We start from the raw sequence: 19959 nt of genomic DNA, 5'->3' as shown, positions 1-19959 counted from the left end.
TACAGTTGACAAGATAATTTAATTCTGGTTTAAAGTGTAACATATATTGTGTTTTGAATAATGAATGCTAGACTGTGTTCTACCAGGAAGGAGGTCAGACAAAGAGCTAGACAGATGGACAATATTCTGGCTGACCTTGCCAAGAGAGGATCCGTGGATGGAAGAAAAAAGTTGAGAACAGAGAGATATGGAGGAAGATTGTTTAGGAGGCAAAGGCCCACCAATGGCTGTAGTGCTGAAGAAGAAGATATATTGGATTTGCCTAGTTTGCAGTTAATGTGGAACATTAGTGTATTGATGAAAAATTCTGTAAATTTGTTGATATGGTCCATGCTGATTTGACCACGTCTGGTTTCTTTTCAAGTAAGAAATGGCCTGAGTAGCCATGCCCAATAGCCATGCAGTAACATCCTCCAGTGGGTTTCTTTACATAGGATCCCAAACATGATGATACACTTCTTTGTTAGAGGCCAAAGCTAGAAGTTCTTTTAGGATCCTAACCTTCTGTTTACTTGAAACTACGTTTTTGCAGCTTTCATTAATTTTTTGTAGACTGCCATCAGGAAAACTATTGGGTGGTAAAACAGTGTCACTGTTGGTGCTGGAATAACTGCAGTAAAGTGCTCTTGTGGACCACAGCACTTGTTGCTCCTTGATGCCAATAAAATGAATTTGCTAGGTGATGCGAGGACATAAGGCTCATTAAAATGTCCTTGCACTCAGCGGAAGTCTCAAATATTTCCAATCCAACATGCGGAGTATTTTCCTGGCTGTAGGTCCAATCTGTCACGCTGTTGCTCTGAGAGCATTAATGGCATTACATTACCTTTCATTAGCAAAGAAGAGGGTCTATACAAGGGCAGTGTACTTGAGGACAATATTATGAAAATGGAAGAGGATGTAGATGAAGATGAAATGGGAGATACGATATTGCGTGAAGAGTTTGACAGAGCACTGAAAGACCTGAGTCGAACAAGGCCCCAGGAGTAGACAACATTCCATTAGAACTACTGATGGCCTTGGGAGAGCCAGTCCTGACAAAACTCTACCATCTGGTGAGCAAGATGTACGAGACAGGTGAAATATCCTCAGACTTAAAGAAGAATATAATAATTCCAATCCCAAAGAAAGCAGGTGTTGACAGATGTGAAAATTATCGAACTATCAGTTTAATAAGTCACAGCTGCAAAATACTAACGCGAATTCTTTACAGACGAATGGAAAAACTGGTAGAAGCCGACCTCGGGGAAGATCAGTTTGGATTCCGTAGAAATGTTGGAACACGTGAGGAAATACTGACCTTACGACTTATCTTAGAAGAAAGATTAAGGAAAGGCAAACCTACGTTTCTAGCATTTGTAGACTTAGGGAAAGCTTGTGACAGTGTTGACTAGAATACTCTTTCAAATTCTAAAGGTGGCAGGGGTAAAATACAGGGAGCGAAAGGCAATTTACAATTTGTGCAGAAACCAGATGGCAATTACAAAGAGTCGAGGGGCATGAAAAGGAAGCAGTGGTTGGGAAGGGAGTGAGACAGGGTTGTAGCCTCTCCCCGATGTTATTCAATCTGTATATTGAGCAAGCAGTAAAGGAAACAAAAGAAAAATTAGGAGTAGGTATTAAAATCCATGGAGAAGAAATAAAATCTTTGAGGTTTGCCGATGACATTGTAATTCTGTCAGAGACAGGAAAGGACTTGGAAGAGCAGTTGAACGGAATGGACAGTGTCTTGAAAGGAGGATATAAGATAAACATCAACAAAAGCAAAACGAAGATAATGGAATGTAGTCTAATTAAGTTGTGTGATGCTGAGGAATTAGATTAGGAAATGAGACACTTAAAGTAGTAAAGGAGTTTTGCTATTTGGGGAGCAAAATAACTGATGAGGGTCAAAGTAGAGAGAATATAAAATGTAGACTGGCAATGGCAAGGAAAGTGTTTCTGAAGAAGAGAAATTTGTTAACATCAAGTATGGATTTAAATGTCAGGAAGTCGTTTCTGAAAGTATTTGTATGGAGTGTAGCCATGTATGGAAGTGAAACATGGACAATAAATAGTTTGGACAAGAAGACAATAGAAGCTTTCGAAATGTGGTGCTCCAGAAGAATGCTGAAGATTAGATGGGTAGATCACATAACTAATGAGGAAGTGTTGAATAGGATTGGGGAGAAGAGAAGTTTGTGGCACAACTTGACCAGAAGAAGGGATCAGTTGGTAGGACATGTCCTGAGGCATCAAGGGATCACAAATTTAGCATTGGAGGGCAGCGTGGAGGGTAAAAATCTTAGAGGGAGACCAAGAGATGAATACGCTAAGCAGATTCAGAAGGATGTAGGTTGCAGTAGGTACTGGGAGATGAAGGAGCTTGCACGGGATAGATTGACGTGGAGAGCTGCATCAAACCAGTCTCAGAACTGAAGACCACAACAACAACAACTACTACTACAAACAGCAAAGAAGAAATTGAGCAAAATTTCAAGAAGAGACTCAAACATGGATATACTCTAACAGGAATTAGAGACAGTCATCACCTTAAGCCAACTGATGAATAAACAATTTAGCCCAACAGAGTTTCAAATGGTGCATCATCTTTTGTGGCCAAAATTAATTATGGTAGTGGAGGAAACATGTTAATGCAGTACCTCCAGCCAGGACAATAAGCTGCATGCATTTATGAAGAAGATTGGTGGATTGGAAATATTTGTGAAATGTCTGCCAAGTAGAAAGCTGCATTTGTAAGCTTTATGTACCCAGTGGCCCAGCAAATGTGCTTTATTAGCTATAGAGGAGTGACAAGTGCTGAATTCCAGAACAGCAAGTTATTGCAGTTATTCCAATACTATCATGGGAAAGATCTAGCTGGCAATATAGTTTTCCTCATGACATTGTATAGCAAATTAATGAAATCTATAACATAAATTCAATTAGTTTGAATTAAATATAAGCTGAGGCTTCTAAAAGACCTTTTACCTTTGGCTTCTGACAGTTAAATAAGTGTATCATTATTCGTGGAATTCTATGGAAAGGAACCTTTATCAGGCTTGGGAACCTGTGGGAAAGAAACCCACTCGAGGCTGCTATTGCACTGTTATCGGGAGTGGTCACTATGGCCATGAGGTTGTTGGTTTTCTCATTTTAAAAGAAACGAGCAGTGGTTAAGCTGCTATGGAGCTTAGCAGCACTATTTTGTATCAGTACATTGTTACACAAAATTGCTTGAACATAATTATTAACTAGTGCTTCAATAGCACTGTACAATAATGAACATACTCAAAATTCTCTAACATACAAGGGCTATCCACAAAGTACATTATGTTTTGGAATTAAAAATAAATAAAGTATTGGATTTTTTTTTATTAAATATAGATGAAAGCCACACTTACATACTACTTTTCTACATAGTTGCCATTTAAATTAAGGCACTTATCGTAACCATGGACGAGCTTTGAAATTCCTTCGTCGTAAAATTCGGCCCCCTGCGCCTTCAACCACGTGGTTACCTCTTCTTGAAGGTGTGCATCGTCATCAAAACGCTGCATAGCCAACCACTTCTTCATTGCTGGGAATAAGTGGAAGTCGCTCGGTGCCAGGTCGGGACTGTGCGGCGGATGAGGAAACAACACCCACTTAAAAGATTCGAGAACTTCTCGAGTGGCATTTGCCGTGTGGGCCCGGGCGTTCTCGTGAATCAGCAAGATCTTTGAGCCCAACTTTACCCTGCGATGTTTTGTATTGCTCTTCTGAGGTTGTGCAGAGTTTGGCAATACCTTTGAGAGTTTATTGTAGTGCCTCTTTCCAGGAAATCCACAAAAATCACACCTTTTCTGTCCCAAAAGAAGAGGTAACCACGTGGTTGAATGCGCAGGGGGCCGAATTTTACGACGAAGGAATTTCCAAGCTCGTCCATCGCTACGATAAGTGCCTTAATTTAAATGGCAACTATGTAGAAAAGTAGTATTTAAGTGTGGCTTTCATCTGTATATAATAAAAAAAATTTCCAGTACTTCATTTATTTTTAATTCCAAAACGTAATGTACTTTGTGGATAGCCCTAGTATGTTCTTTCCGGAAAAAAAGTAAGTCTACTGTGATCTCGACCAAAATTTGCACAGTGGTGTAAAACTTAACGGTAATTTATACAATTTGTTGCAGCTGTCACGCAACAATTTTACGACCTTGTTATCCAGTACTTTCACAATGCACAGTTATTTTGAAGTTTATAACCTGTTTGATTCTATGGTTACTTTAGCAGGCTGAAATGTCCAGATGAGTCATGACAATTAAATCTCCCCTCCTCCCTGCCCTGAAATTTCTTCTGACTCGATCTCACTTTATAGTCATAGTACTTTCGATAACACCTTCCCCAGAAAGTATTTATCAAATGTAGATCATAGTAAGTAAAAGAAGTTAAATTTGAGTACCAGTGTTGTATTACGGCTGTATTTGCAGTGCACCTCCACCTTTTCATGGTTTTTTTGGAGCCTTGTATGCTCGCATTGCAAAACTCAATACAGTGTTTTAGGTGGTTTAGAATGTGGTCTTTCTAATGGAAATGGTTTTGAGTTTGGTGAGCAGAAAACTTGTTTTTGATTGGCAAAGAATACCCATTTTTTTGGCATTTTTACAAAAATTGTCAACTTTGCACTCAGTTTGTAAACTGTTGGAAAGCAGTAAAAGTATGAAATTTTATATTCTTAGACCTTGTATTGGTAAGTTATGTGGAACATTTCTGAATTGTGCTGCAATTACTTTGGGAGATATGAAAAGCCAAACCTAAGTTTTTCTCAGTCATCTATGTTTTCATCCAATTTTGCTTCCAGTTATCAACGTGAAAGTTACTGAAGGAATCTCTTTTAATTATTTTGCTTAATTGCTTAAGTGAACACACAAAATTGTAAAAGTTCTAGTTTTGTTTTTATTTGTGTATTTACTTTTTGAAGAAAATGGGTGCACTGTTGATGCTGTGCGTTGGGGTCAAACAAATGACTGTATATCTGCAAGTATTATATTGATGAAGTACAATCTTATCTGTGCTCACTGGGAACATGTGTGAATGTACATACATAATTTCAAAGAAATCTGTGATGTTCAGCTGAGATTAGACCACTTGTAAAGCAATGGTGCTAAGCTATGTCTGTAAATGCTGGGTGTCTGGGTTAAAGATAGTGATATTAAAGGTAATAACTTGATGTAATTGAGATATTGATGATATGTGTCCACAATAGTAACTAAATGTTTGTATACACATCTAATACATATTGATTTGCAGACAACTAATCTGTATTTCACTTCTCTCGAAGTGTTTCGCAGGTGTAATAATATGCTATTGTGCGAATGTGGTGGCTCGGATCTGGTAGATCATACTGTGTGTACCAAAAACAATGTTCTACCAGTGTAACAGACTTTGCTGCAGAGTCCCCATGGCTACTGACACACATTTACATGAATAAAGCAGTTCTGTACATGAGGTACTAAATGCTGCAAGCAAGCACTGAAAACAATTTGAGTTACTGTACTTACAGAAGCAAACTACCAATAAATATCTCAATTACATCCTGAGTTATAAAATTTAATAGTATTTCATATTTAACCTAGGGATCCTTTGTAGATGACATTGGAATATTTAATGATAACCATTGATAACTACTTACCTGTGTTATTGCTATTTTGTGTTTTAGTATGTTTGTGAGTGAAAACAATGATCTTACAGTGCATAAAAATTGTATTCTCAAGAGGTTGTCTTTTCATCCTTGTCTTGTCTGTAAACCATGGAAGAGAAATATGGTTAACACAAAATGTATTAGTGGGACAATGACCCATTTGTATTCCATACCTTCTCAAGAGTGATGGGTGCCTGTTGATGAAGCTTTTACTTGCAGACGCAGAGATTACTGGGTTGTGTGTGGCTTGCCCAGCATCACAGCTAACAGAGCACAGATATTGACCTATAGCAATTGTGCATTTGGAGTCAGTCTTCTATGTTGATAGGCCTAATTCCCTTTATAAACATTGATTCTCAATATATGCACACACTTGAAGGGGGGGAGAGAGATGTATGTTACGACAGGTTGTTTTTTGCTTTGGGGGGGAGGTTTGACATCTCACATGGAAGATAAACTGTGTGTGGGGAGGCATAAAAGTTGGTTTACATGCTTCCTAATTGCAGGTAGCATTATTGTGCTGTGCACAGTCAGTTCAGTTTTATTTGTTAATCACAATTATAATTTTGAAGTCAATTCTTGTACTTGGTGATGAGTCGCATGTGTGTTTGAGATATATATTTTTACATGTTGTATAAAAAAGGACACAAGATTGTAATTGTGGAATATGATGGGTCATAAATATGTATGAAGCCATTTATATATGTTCTTTATTTATTAAATCCCATCTCTTAATCCCATCTTAGAAGAAAGATTAAGGAAAGGCAAACCTACGTTTCTAGCATTTGTAGACTTAGAGAAAGCTTTTGACAATGTTGACTGGAATACTCTCTTTCAAATTCTAAAGGTGGCAGGGGTAAAATACAGGGAGCGAAAGGCTATTTACAATTTGTACAGAAACCACATAGCAGTTATAAGAGTCGAGGGACATGAAAGGGAAGCAGTTGTTGGGAAGGGAGTAAGACAGGGTTGTAGCCTCTCCCCGATGTTGTTCAATCTGTATATTGAGCAAGCAGTAAAGGAAACAAAAGAAAAATTCGGAGTAGGTATTAAAATTCATGGAGAAGAAATAAAAACTTTGAGGTTCGCCCATGACATTGTAATTCTGTCAGAGACAGCAAAGGACTTGGAAGAGCAGTTGAACGGAATGGACAGTGTCTTGAAAGGAGGATATAAGATGAACATCAACAAAAGCAAAACAAGGATAATGGAATGTAGTCTAATTAAGTCGGGTGATGCTGAGGGAATTAGATTAGGAAATGAGGCACTTAAAGTAGTAAGAGTTTTGCTATTTGGGGAGCAAAATAACTGATGATGGTCGAAGTAGAGAGGATATAAAATGTAGGCTGGCAATGGCAAGGAAAGCGTTTCTGAAAAAGAGAAATTTGTTAACATCCAGTATAGATTTAAGTGTCAGGAAGTCATTTCTGAAAGTATTCGTATGGAGTGTAACCATGTATGGAAGTTAAACATGGACGATAAATAGTTTGGACAAGAAGAGAATAGAAGCTTTCGAAATGTGGTGCTACAGAAGAATGCTGAAGATTAGATGGGTAGATCACATAACTAATGAGGAGGTATTGAATAGGATTGGGGAGAAGAGAAGTTTGTGGCACAACTTGACCAGAAGAAGGGATCGGTTGGTAGGACATGTTCTGAGGCATCAAGGGATCACCAATTTAGTATTGGAGGGCAGCGTGGAGGGTAAAAATCGTAGAGGGAGACCAAGAGATGAATACACTAAGCAGATTCAGAAGGATGTAGGTTGCAATAGGTACTGGGAGATGAAGAAGCTTGCACAGGATAGAGTAGCATGGAGAGCTGCATCAAACCAGTCTCAGGACTGAAGACCACAACAACAACATCTCTTAATAGGCATGCAGTGAAGTATTGATATGCAAAATTACTCTTGTAGTTGTGTGTCATTGAATTATGCTAAATTAAGAAATATGGCTATCGGAGAAAACTGAATAGGGATTCATTTTCTGGTGACAGCATTCATCCTCATATGAGTGCCATTCATTGTTCAAAATAAAAAGTTTAGAAATATATTTTTATCTGATGTGAAAGAATTAGGGTAATTTAATGTGTTTCTTCTTTGTCACTTGTAAATCACATGGAAAATGCTCTGTGAGTGATAATTACTGTTTTATTGTGTCAAAACTCAATAAAAGTATTTTGTTTGCAGTCCTGATGACTTGGCCACTGCAATTCTTCGCAAAAAGGATCGTCCAAATAGGCTAATTGTTGAAGAAGCTGTGAGTGATGACAACTCTGTTGTTGCATTGTCACAGGTTAGTACATGTGTGCCTTGAAGGCATAATCTGAAACAATTTAGTCAATATAAAATTTCAGTATTGCATATTTACCACTTTATCCAGGTTGGGAACATTGTTTCTGTGTCTTACATCCAAGTGTGTATGAATTTGTTGTTGTTGAGTGTGCCAGATTAGAATAGAAGAAAGCTCGTGTGTGTGTGTGTGTGTGTGTGTGTGTGTGTGTGTGTGTGTGTGTGTGTGTGTGTGTGTTTCCATTTGTGCAGTATGTTAGAAGATTAATATACGCATTGAAGAAGCATCACCATCACTTAAACTTGAACGCCTTGATCAGGATAGCTAACGCCCCCCAGGGGGTCCACAACTCTTTTGTGGATACGTGCGTAGCGAGCACGGGACCCCGAGCTAATGTGGCCCTCCTTCCTTTCCGGGCTGCATACCTTCCTTTTCCGCATCCTTCCCTATCCCCCATCTTCGCCCCCCCTCCCCTCACCTCTGGCTCTCTCCTTCCCTTTCTCCCCCTCTGGGAGTATGGTTTGTGCCTATGTCTGGAGACGGACGCTCGTAAATGTAATGCATTCTTCGCCTTCTCTGCTTGTATGTCTTCATCCTTCCTTTGTCCTTCTCTTTTCCTTACCTCTTCTCTTTACCCTTTTCGCCGCTGCGGCGTTTGAGACCTCTCTTCTTTCCTTTCCCTTTCTTTGTTTTTCTCTTTCTTCCTTCCTTCCTGTGCGTGTCTGAAGGCCGACCCACGCATTTTTGTGCGTAGCCGGCGACGAGGTAACCCGTAATTCCCCGCCCCGGGTAGACAGGTTGGACACGTACGTACCCCCTGGTAACGGCCAGGCCCAGGGAGGGGTGATTAGCCGAACTGATACCTTCCGAAAGTGCCGACTGGTCCCTCCCTTCGTCCGTTTGTTGGGAGGTGTGACCTGAGGTGTGAACAATCACCTAAGGCGGGAGTGCCCTCAGAGAGGGCCCCCACAAGGGAGGAACGCGCCATCGGAGATGCCGGTAATCATGAGGGATTCTTCCGCAATGGTTTCCTCACCTTCCACTATGTCTGCTCACAAGCGTAAGTTCACTGAGTCTCAGCCACAGACAGTTCTTCCATCGTTGCCACAGTTCCTTGTTGTTCTCAGTCTGATGAAGGTCACGACTTCTCCACGGTCAACCCTTTCATTATTCAGAAAGGTGTCGACGCAATTGCAGGTCCTGTAAAGTCTTGTTCCAGATTACGGAATGGCACCTTGTTGTTAGAAACAGTCAGTGCCCTCCAGGCACAAAAATTGCTGCGTACTGCACTTCTCCTCACCTTCCCTGTCCGGGTGGAACCGTACCGTACTTTAAATTCCTCGCGTGGAGTAGTTTATACACGCTCCCTCGACGGATTGTCTGACGACGAAATTCAGCACTACCTGTCTGACCAGGGCGTAACAGCTGTTCATAGAGTTATGAAAAGGGTTGACACGAACATCATTCCAACCCGCACTGTCTTCTTGACATTTGACAAAGTTCAACTCCCATCCAAAATCAAAGCAGGCTATGAGATAATTTCCGTTCGCCCTTACGTCCCAAACCCTACGCGTTGCTATCGGTGTCAGCTGTTCAATCACACCAGCCAGTCCTGTTCCAATCTGGCCAAATGTGTTACGTGTGGCAAGGATGCCCATGAGGGTGCTTGTCCACCTCCATCCCCTCGCTGCATCAACTGTATGGGTGACCACGCTGCTTTCTCTCGAGATTGCCCCATTTTTAAAGACGAAAAGCTCATCCAGGAAATCAGAGTGATGGGAAAGGTGTCGACCTTTGCTGCTTTAAAATTATTCGCCAGTCGACAGCCCACCGTGCCTCAGACAGGAAAATACAGCACTGTCCTTGCTTCTCCTCGTCCAACAAAGGAGGTGGCCACGCAGACTTGCGACCTCACCTGTAGTGCCACGGTCGTCAGATTGGCCAGCGCAAAGATCGCCCGTTCAACCTCACCACTTTCGCCTGCCCACTCTACGGCTCACCCTTCATCGGGTTCTGCTAAATCTCGAGCCCAAAAGTCAGACACCAAGACTTCAAAAAAAGAGCATAGTTGTGAAGATTTTGTATGTACCCCAACTTCACAACCATCAGTTCCTCCTTCATCTAAACATCATATTTCCAAGAAGGCTAATAAGAAACCCAGTTCATCTCCTCCTCCGCCAAGGCGTGTCTCATCTACAACACCACCTGGCGGAAATCGCCCTCGGCCGTCTTCTGTGTCGCCGAGGCGCACTGCTGGCGGCTGATCAACCGGCCGATCGCTGGTGGCAGGAGCTGCTCCTGAACAACCTATGGATCAGGATCTTCTGCCTTCGGCTGAATGCCATTCCATGCTGTCGGTCGCAAGCTCTGAGCAGTTGTTGAGTTGACAGCAACCTTGGTCACATTCCTCCATTTTCTGTTCACCCTATGTCCATTATCCACTGGAATATCTGCGGCATTCGAGCCAATCGGGATGAATTGTTGATCCTCTTACGATCCTACTCGCCGGTCATCTTCTGTCTTCAGGAAGCAAAGCTGCGTCTCCATGACCGCTTTGTTCTCCCCCATTTTCAGTCCGTCCGATTTGATCTCCCCTCTGTTGAAGGCACTCCAGCCCATGGAGGACTCATGATTCTTCTCCATGATACTGTCCATTATCACCCAATCCACTTAAACACTTCCTTCCAAGCTGTCGCTGTCTGTCTTTCCCTTTCTGGATATACCTTTTCTCTTTGTACCGTATACATTCCATTGTCCACACCAATGGCACGAGCTGATCTCCTTCATCTTCTTGGTCAGCTTCCACCCCCCTATTTGCTGGTTGGGGACTTCAATGCCCACCACCCGCTTTGGGGATCTCCACATCCTTGTCCACGTGGCTCACTATTGCTAGACTTCTTCCACCAAGCAGATCTACTTTGCCTCAACACTGGGTCCCTACATTTTTGTCTGCTTCTACTTTGCCTCAACACTGGGTCCCTACATTTTTGTCTGCTTCCACGACAAATTTCTCTCATTTGGACCTTCCGGTCGGTACTGTTCCGCTAGCTCGGTGCTTCGAATGGTTCGTCCTTGATGATACACACTCGAGTGATCACTTTCCATGTGTCCTTAGATTGCATCCTCAACTGCCCTATATGCGCCCGCGACGCTGGAAGTTTGCCCAAGCCGATTGGACACTTTTTTTCGTCTCTAGCGACATTCGATGACCGTCACTTTCCTAGCGTCGACGATGAAGTCACACATATTACCGACGTTATACTTACAGCTGCGGAACGTTCAATACCACGCACCTCCGAATTGCCCCGGCACCCCTCAGTTCCTTGGTGGAACGAGGCATGCCGTGACGCAACACGTGAGCGGCGACGGCTCTTCGCGTTTCCCGCCACCATCCTACTTTGGCCAACTGTATCTGCTATAAGCAGTTCTGTGCGCGATGCCGTCGCGTCATCCGCGATAGCAAGAAGGCAAGTTGGAAATTCTTTATTAGCTCATTTAACACCTTCACTCCCTCCTCGGAAGTTTGGAGTCGGATTCGACGGTTATCAGCTGCGCCTAGTTTCTCCCCGGTCTCTGGGCTCACTGTCGCGCGTGATACGTTAGTGGACCCCGTCGCAATTTCTAACTCCTTGGGTAAACACTTTGCTGAGATTTCGAGCTCTTCAAATTACCCGCCAGTGTTTCTCCCGAAGAAACGTGCAGCGGAAGTGCAACCTCTTGCTTCCTTCTCTCAAAATCGCGAAAGCTATAATACTGTTTTCTCCATGCGGGAACTCCAACATGCACTCTATTCTTCTCGCTCCTCCGCCCCAGGACCGGATGGTATCCACATCCAAATGTTGCTGCATTTATCAACCCATAGTCTGCGTTACCTCCTTCGCATTTATAATCGAATTTGGACCGACAGTACTTTTCCTAGACGATGGCGGGAAGCTATCGTCGTTCCTGTTCCGAAACCTGGAAAGGACAAACATCTCCCTTCTAGCTATCGCCCCATTTCTCTCACTAGTAGTGTATGTAAGGTTTTGGAGCGTATGGTGAATTGCCGTTTAGCTTGGTGGCTGGAGTCCCGCAGCCTTTTAACACCAGCCCAATGCGGTTTCCGAAAGCATCTTTCTGCAGTTGACCATCTTGTTTCTCTCTCCACTTATATCATGAACAATTTTCTCCGGAAACGCCAAACAGTAGCAATATTTTTTGATCTGGAGAGAGCATACGATACCTGTTGGAGGACAGGCATCCTCCGCACACTGGGGCTTTCGAGGTCGGCTGCCCCTTTCTGTAGTGGATTTTTAAGCCTTCCTTCTGCTTTTAGTTTCTCCAATTTTTTTAGTTTCGTTTCCATTGCTGCTGGTTTCCATTTTCGGTTTTTACTGTTTCCTAAGTCACTGACCGAGCGCTAATGACCATAGCAGTTCTGCGCCTAAAAAAAGAGAGAGAGAGAGAGAGAGAGAGAGAGAGAGAGAGAGAGAGAGAGAGAGGAGAAGAAGAAGAAGAAGAAGAAGATAGCTAACGTACACACTGCTCTGTATCACAGTGGGGAAGATATTCCATGATCAGGATGTGACTGGCAAGGGGTGAAAAGGTAGTGGCCTAAATTTTCTGTTCACCATTCCTTGTGCTAATGTTCTGTAGTTAATTTGAAACCAGTGCCTTGGAGTAAGAGTATGTGATATTGTTACTGGGTGATCTGTTTGTCTGGTGGGTATGTGAAGTATGTTATTAAAAAGTATTAAGTTACATTCCACCCCTGGATTTTATCCTCTTTCATAAATGACAGCTTAAAACAATATAAGCCTTTCACACTACTCAGTTTACTTGTATGAAACTTTTGCCATATTGTCTGCCACTCGAGTAAATAAAACCTGTGTGTGAGTGAACTTGTGTATGCTAAAGACAGAGTGGAAAAATTTTTCCTTTTCCATGTATAATACATTATTAAGTGATGCTATTGCCTGTACATCCATGGCTAAAGCTAGTCACAGATTGTACACAAATGAGCCACGTCCATTATCAACATACTTTGCTTGGTCAACCTGAAAATGTAATTACTGGATAATGTCCTCTATTGCAGCTCTGGTAATCGTTTTAAGATATGTAATAATTCAGATATTATGTGGAGAAGATATATTGGAAATTAACAGATAATGTTTATGGTGTGCTTTGCTCTTTCAGGCCAAAATGGATGAACTGCAACTGTTCAGGGGAGACTCTGTTCTTCTGAAAGGAAAACGGCGAAAAGAAACTGTATGCATTGTTCTGTCAGATGACAGCTGCCCAGATGAAAAAATACGGATGAACCGTGTTGTTAGGAATAATTTGAGAGTCCGATTATCAGATATTGTCTCAGTCCAGTCATGTCCTGATGTTAAATATGGCAAAAGGATACATGTTCTCCCAATTGATGACACAGTTGAAGGCTTAACTGGGTAAGAAAATAATTCATGTTTAATGGCATTGTATCTTCTAAATTTTGTCAGCTTCTGAAGAAATACACACACACATATCTGATTTGGTTCATAATGTTTTTGCTTTCAGGGGTCTATTTTTTTGTGTATACTATTGCATGAACTTTATGCCTTTCAAATACAATAATTTAGTTTTTCATATGTATATGACTATTTTAGGAATTTGTTTGAGGTATATCTCAAACCATATTTCCTTGAAGCGTACCGACCCATACACAAGGATGATACTTTCATTGTACGAGGCGGCATGAGGGCTGTGGAATTCAAAGTAGTTGAAACTGATCCTTCGCCATATTGCATTGTTGCTCCAGACACAGTCATTCATTGTGAGGGAGATCCAATAAAACGTGAGGTATCAAATTTGTACTATTGTTTAATTTCACCTAATAAGCAATACTTTTCTATGCATATTTATACATCCAAACAATTGCAGACATTTGTAAAACAATTTTTGTGTGCTTAGGAAGAAGAGGAGGCATTGAATGCTGTCGGCTATGATGATATAGGTGGTTGCAGGAAACAGCTTGCACAGATAAAAGAGATGGTTGAATTGCCGTTACGTCACCCGAGTCTCTTCAAAGCCATAGGTGTCAAACCACCTCGAGGCATACTGCTTTATGGGCCTCCTGGTACAGGAAAGACACTAATTGCTCGTGCAGTAGCCAATGAAACAGGAGCATTTTTCTTTCTCATAAATGGTTGGTGACATATTTTGAGCTTATTGCATTAATAAAAATTGCTATATAAATTTTACACTTTTTTCTGTTTTGCGGATATCAACTGTAAAGTTTTGCTGGTACACCAATGTTTCATGGTTTTTGTATCAAGTGAAATCGTAACTACTACTGATACACACATTTTTAAAAAAAGCTGTCCCAGCTTTCTTAATTGTTAGTTTTTTCCTTGGGGAAGAGAAGAACGATAGATTAGGAAAGGTTGGAAAGAAGGGCAGGTTGCTTGGATCACAAATTGTGTGGGTCTCTCTTAATGTTTGGTCTAACTATTTGGATCCTACAATTTGATCTCAGTAATTAACTTTCCAACACAGGTGGATAAAGACAGTAAGACACTGATTGATAATGTTTCCTTTGGTGAAGCTCAAAGCAATAAAATAACTGTTTACCAAGTAACAAATGCTTTCTCTGATTATGATGCACAGTTAGTTATGATGAATAAGATATTGCCTTACAACACGAATACTCCTTAGTGGAAATCAGTTTAAATGATTGACTCCATGACAAATGTTTTTAAGAATAGTTTACAGGAGATGACCTAGGGTGAAATTTGTATCGAACCAAATGACAACATAAAATTTAATCTGTTCCATGACAAAATTGTCATTATTTTAAAATAACTCTCCACATAAGCTTATCAGAAACAGCAATGTTAAAAAACTGTGGGTCACTAGAGGGATTAAAGTATCTTGTGAAAGAATAAGGGAAATGTCTTTTGGCTAAAAGAAGTAGGGATCCTGCAGTAGTTGCACACTACAAAAAGTACTCAAAATTGCTAAAGAGAGAGTTGTTAAAAATCAAGGAACATGCACATAATGTGAGAAATTAGTAATTTCAATAATAGACTTACGCCTAAATGTAATGTGAAGCAAGAGGAAGACAACCAGCCTCATAAAGAAATCACTATTGAACTGAATAGAAGGGTTATAAATAATGAGTAATGGATAGCAAATTTATTTAATAACCAGTTCTTAAATATAATAGAAAGTGTAGGGACAAACAGTTACAGAAAAATCACGTAAGTGTGTTGAAAAAATTAATTCTAATAAAATCCAATCAAATGAGTATATAACCAATTTCTTCTTCTGCTGAAATTAGGAAAATTGTATGGTATCTGAAAAATAAAAGCTAATCTGGTTTTGATGGTGTTTCTAACAAGAGTACTAAAGATTTATTCCCATATAATAAGCCTGGTCTAATCTGAAATACATAATGCATCACTAACTCAAAGCATTTTTCCAGAGGTACTGCCATTCTTAAATCCCTCTAAAAAGATAACTAGTGACCTGTTTCACTGCTGAAACCACTTTTCAAAATTTTTGAGATGATGATGTATTATAGAATATCTCATCTTATTAATAATATTATGAAAAGGAAAGTTGCCACTCACCATACAACTGAGACGCAGATAGGTGCAACAAAAAGACTGTCATCATTATTAACAGTAATATCCTCAGCAAGTCGCAGTTTGTATTTCATTTACTAACAAGGGAACTTCCCCATCGCACCCCCCTCAGATTTAGTTATAATTTGGCACAGTGGATAGGCCTTGAAAAACTGAACACAGATCAATTGAGAAAACAGGAAGAAGTTGTGTGGAACTATGAAAAAATAAGCAAAATATACAAACTGAGTAGCCCATGGGCAACATCAAGGATGATGTGAACATGGGCGCGACATGGTCCCGTGGTTAGCGTGAGCAGCTGTGGAGCGAGAGGTCCTTGGTTCAAGTGTTCCCTCGAGTGGAAATTTTACTTACTTTATTTTTGCAAAGTTATGATCTGTCCTTTTGTTCATTGATGTCTCTGTTCACTGTAATAAGTTTAGTGTGTGTGTTGCGACCGCACCGCAAAACCGTGCGATTAGTAGACAAAAGGACGTGCCTCTCCAATGGGAACCGAAAATATTTGATCGCAAGGTCATAGGTCAACCGATTCCTCCACAGGAAAACACGTCTGATATATTCTATACGACACTAGTGACGGCATGTGCGTCACATGACAGGAATATGTTGTCGACCCACCTAACTTGCACACTTGGCGAATGGGTAAAAAGATTCTTCTACCTTGCCCGATTTGGGTTTTCTTGTGGATGTGATAATCACTTCCAAAAAAGTGATGAAAACATAAGTGTCACATAAACTGCAACAAATGAATGCAACAGTTTCACAGTCGTACAGTTTTCTCTGTGCTCTGTCAAAACATATGTTTTTAACATTTTCAAATTTTTCCGTGTGTAGACCGTCAAATCCTGCATATGTCCAAGCAAATCTGAACATGTCCTAGAATTTCGGAGAGCGAAGTTGATTATGTGTGAGTGCCTGAACTTTGATAATTGTCTGAAAATAAAAAATTAAAATTATCACTCGAAGGAAGACTTGAACCAAGGACCTCTCATTCCGCAGCTGCTCACGCTAACCACGGGACCATGACGCTCCTGTGCTCACATCGCCCTTAATGTTGCCTATGTTGCCCATGGACTACTCAGTTTGTATATTTTGCTTATTTTTTCATAGTTCCACACAACTTCTTCCTGTTTTCTCGATTGATCTGTGTTCAGTTTTTCAAGGCCTATCCACTGTGCCAACTTATAACTAAATCTGAGGTTGTTAATCACAGTATTCTCAGAGATAGATTGAAGTTTTATGGAATTGTTGGTATAGCCAACCAATGAATAATGTTATATCTAACCAAAATATTGCAGAAAGTTGTACTTAGTAATTCAAGGAGTGTATCTGGGGACAATGCTGAGCACAAAGAAATCACATGTGAGGTTCCCAAAGCTCAGTCTAGTACCTCTTTTATTCTTCAGTGTGAACGATCTTCTGTCTACTGTACAGTTAGCAGAATTTTTTTTTTTAAAGATAACTCTAGAGCATTTTAGTCAATCCAAGCATATATACAGAAACAGAAGGGGCAAACAAAGTTCATAAGTGTCGTTGACTAGTTTTCTTGGAATGGTCTCGCCCTTAGTTAAAAAAAATGCAACATATCCAATTCTGCACATTTAGTAGTACTACACTAATTATATTATCAGTGTAACACATGGCAAGGAAATAATAAATAAGGTGGCAACTTCAAAATTTGTAGGTGTCCATATTTATAAGAATTTAAATTGGAAAAAGCACATTTTGGAACTCGTAAAGCAGCTTAGTTCAGCCACATTTGCGTTTAGAATCATTGCAAATCTTGGGAATGAGTAAGTTGACGTATTTTTATTTAATGTCATATAGAATAATTTTGTGGGGTAATTTATCTTTAAACAAGATAAGCAGGGCAGTAGATAGTGTAGAACTGGTCATGTGATTTTCCACGGCTTATGTAAGTCAAGAATCATTTTGGTGCATACATACTAATTTGCTGTATGGATTCAGTGCAGTGCAGTAAGGCACATTGGCATGATGATGTGACAAAATGGCAGAAAGGAGTTATCGTCTTTGGCTATGCCCTTGACCAAACCATGAGTAAAGCCAGTATTACGTGATCCACCTGTCATATAAAAGTCTGCATCAACACCCCAAGCACACAAGTCTAGAACTGCCAGCTTCTTTTTGGTAGCTCTAGTACACAATATACCTAACTTGTAAGTCTGCACCAGCACCCCAGGGATACACAGTCGTACCTGCAGGTTTGTTTATATAGTTGAATGTGTAATTTAATATTTTTATGAAGCTACTGTTTACTCAATAGTGAAATTTTCTGTGTTGTATGTTCATATTTATTAAGCACTTACTGTTGTGTTGTGCAGCTAGAAAGAAATTACATTACGGTTATACAGAATTATGAACTAAAGTCTTAGTTCATGTCGTTCAGGTACAAGCAAATGATTTAGTCTACATTTCACATTATTTGTATGTGGAGGACACAATTATCCATGCAGCACTTGTGTGACAGTGGCTGCTGTAGTCATTAGAAGGGTAGAATGACAGCTTAATGCCAGGAGTAGGAATTAGGTTGGCTGGGAAGTGTGTGTGAAGGCAGAGACATATACTCCCTCTTAATGAAAGATCCACAGAAATTTAGGAACTTTGTCAGAATGGATTTGTCTTGGTTTGACAAGTTGGTATTGATTTACATTAGGGGTTCTTGCAACTGACACAGTAATGAGGGAACCAACACATACTCTGTTTCTGTAATTTTATTTTGTGTGCGTGCGCGCGCATGCACCTGTCACTCTTCAGCTTGGCACAGTAGTGTGACCTCAATGATGGAAAAGGGCTTTTACAGTCCTCGATATTCGTGGTCAGCACAACCGCTCCAACTCTTGTGGCTATCCTCACAACATTTTGCTTCCTGGCATACTGAAATAACACAAAACATGCAAGCAGAACCCATACATGTTGTGATATGTCCACTCGTGTATTGTAAAATTATATGCACGTTTGTGTAAATATATAAAGTCAACATTAAACATTTGTTGCCATACCATACTATGGTACATTGTATCTTAAGGTATCTGACATCTTTCCTTGTTGTGTTAGATATACAGCTTTTCTCAACGACAATACAAAAAAGAGAATTTTCATTTGTTTTATTACTGTATTTATAAAAAAAATTACTCGCCGAAAAATGTGTAGGATATCTTGTCTGCTGGCCACAGATGAAAACAGTAACAATCAGAAAGCCCGCCTGATATGCCGCATGTGCGTGTGTGCATCTCCTCTACTGTGCATGCATGGATCCATGACAGACAGAAAGGCTCCTATTTCTCCATGGCAGATAAACAATTTGTTAAAACCATAGCTTCACCTTTTCTGCCATTAGGTGGCAGGCTGTCTACACACGACTTGTTCACTTTAGATATGTTGTGTAACACTGGCTTACAAAGTTGCCTAATGTGGTGGTGTACGTCTGTTGTGTCATCCAGCTTTGATGAGTTGCTATGTTTCCTCTCTTCAAACGATACAGTTGTTGAGTGTACAGACAGCATGATGAAGCACTTAACCCTCAGTGCATGGAGGGATCAGAAGGTGGGATGTTTTTCGGTGAGGCCTGGCACGAAGTCGACATTCTAAAACATCTCACAGGTATTCTAGAGGATTCAGGTCAGGACTCTGTGCAGGCCAATCCATTACAGGGATGTTATTGTTGTGTAACCACTCCGCCACAAGCCATGCATTATGAACAGGTGTGGGATCGTGTTGAAAGGTGCAGTCGCCATCCCCGAATTGATCTTCAACCGTGGGAAGCAAGGTGGTTCTTAAAACATCAATGTAGGCCTGTGCTGTGATAGTGCCATGCAAAACAACAGGGGATGCAATCCCCCTCTGTGAAAAGCACGACCACACCATAACACCACCGCCTCCGAATTTTACCGTTGGTACTACACACGCTGGTAGATGACATTCACTGGGCATTCGCCGTACCCACACCCTGCCATTGGATCGCCACATTGTGTACTGTGATTCATCACTCCACACAACGTTTTCCCAACGTTTACGCTCCTTACATCAGGCAGGGTGTCGTTTGGCATTTACCGGTGTGATGTGTGGCTTATGAGCAGCCAAATGACCACGAAATCAGTTTTCTCACCTCCTGCCTATCTGTCATAATACTTGCAGTGGATCCTGATGCAGTTTGGAATTCCTGTCTGATGGTCTGCATAGATGTCTGCCTGTTATACATTATAACCCTCTTCAACTGTTGGCGGTTCTGTCAGTCAACAGACGAGGTTGGCCTCTACACTTTTGTGCTGTACGTGTCCCTTCACGTTTCCACTTCACTATCACATCGGAAACAATGGACCTAGGGATGTTTAGGAGTGTGGAAATATAGCGTACAGACGTATGACACAAGTGACACGCAGTC

General features: G+C 40.8%; 1 protein-coding gene across 1 annotated transcript in view; it reads left to right on the top strand.

The window, feature by feature from the left end:
- The window catches only part of LOC124798054 (transitional endoplasmic reticulum ATPase TER94), a 55211-nt gene that overhangs the window by 9125 nt on the left and 26127 nt on the right, over positions 1-19959 (top strand). Inside the window, exons 2-5 of the mRNA XM_047261280.1 lie at positions 7848-7953; positions 13126-13379; positions 13578-13770; positions 13882-14116. Coding sequence (XP_047117236.1) covers positions 7848-7953; positions 13126-13379; positions 13578-13770; positions 13882-14116 — 788 coding nt within the window. The remainder of the gene's footprint in view (positions 1-7847; positions 7954-13125; positions 13380-13577; positions 13771-13881; positions 14117-19959) is intronic.

This window comes from Schistocerca piceifrons, chromosome 5 (genome assembly GCF_021461385.2).
Source record: "Schistocerca piceifrons isolate TAMUIC-IGC-003096 chromosome 5, iqSchPice1.1, whole genome shotgun sequence".
Classification (NCBI taxonomy): Eukaryota; Metazoa; Arthropoda; class Insecta; order Orthoptera; family Acrididae; genus Schistocerca; species Schistocerca piceifrons.
This window is presented reverse-complemented; position numbering and strand designations above follow the sequence as displayed.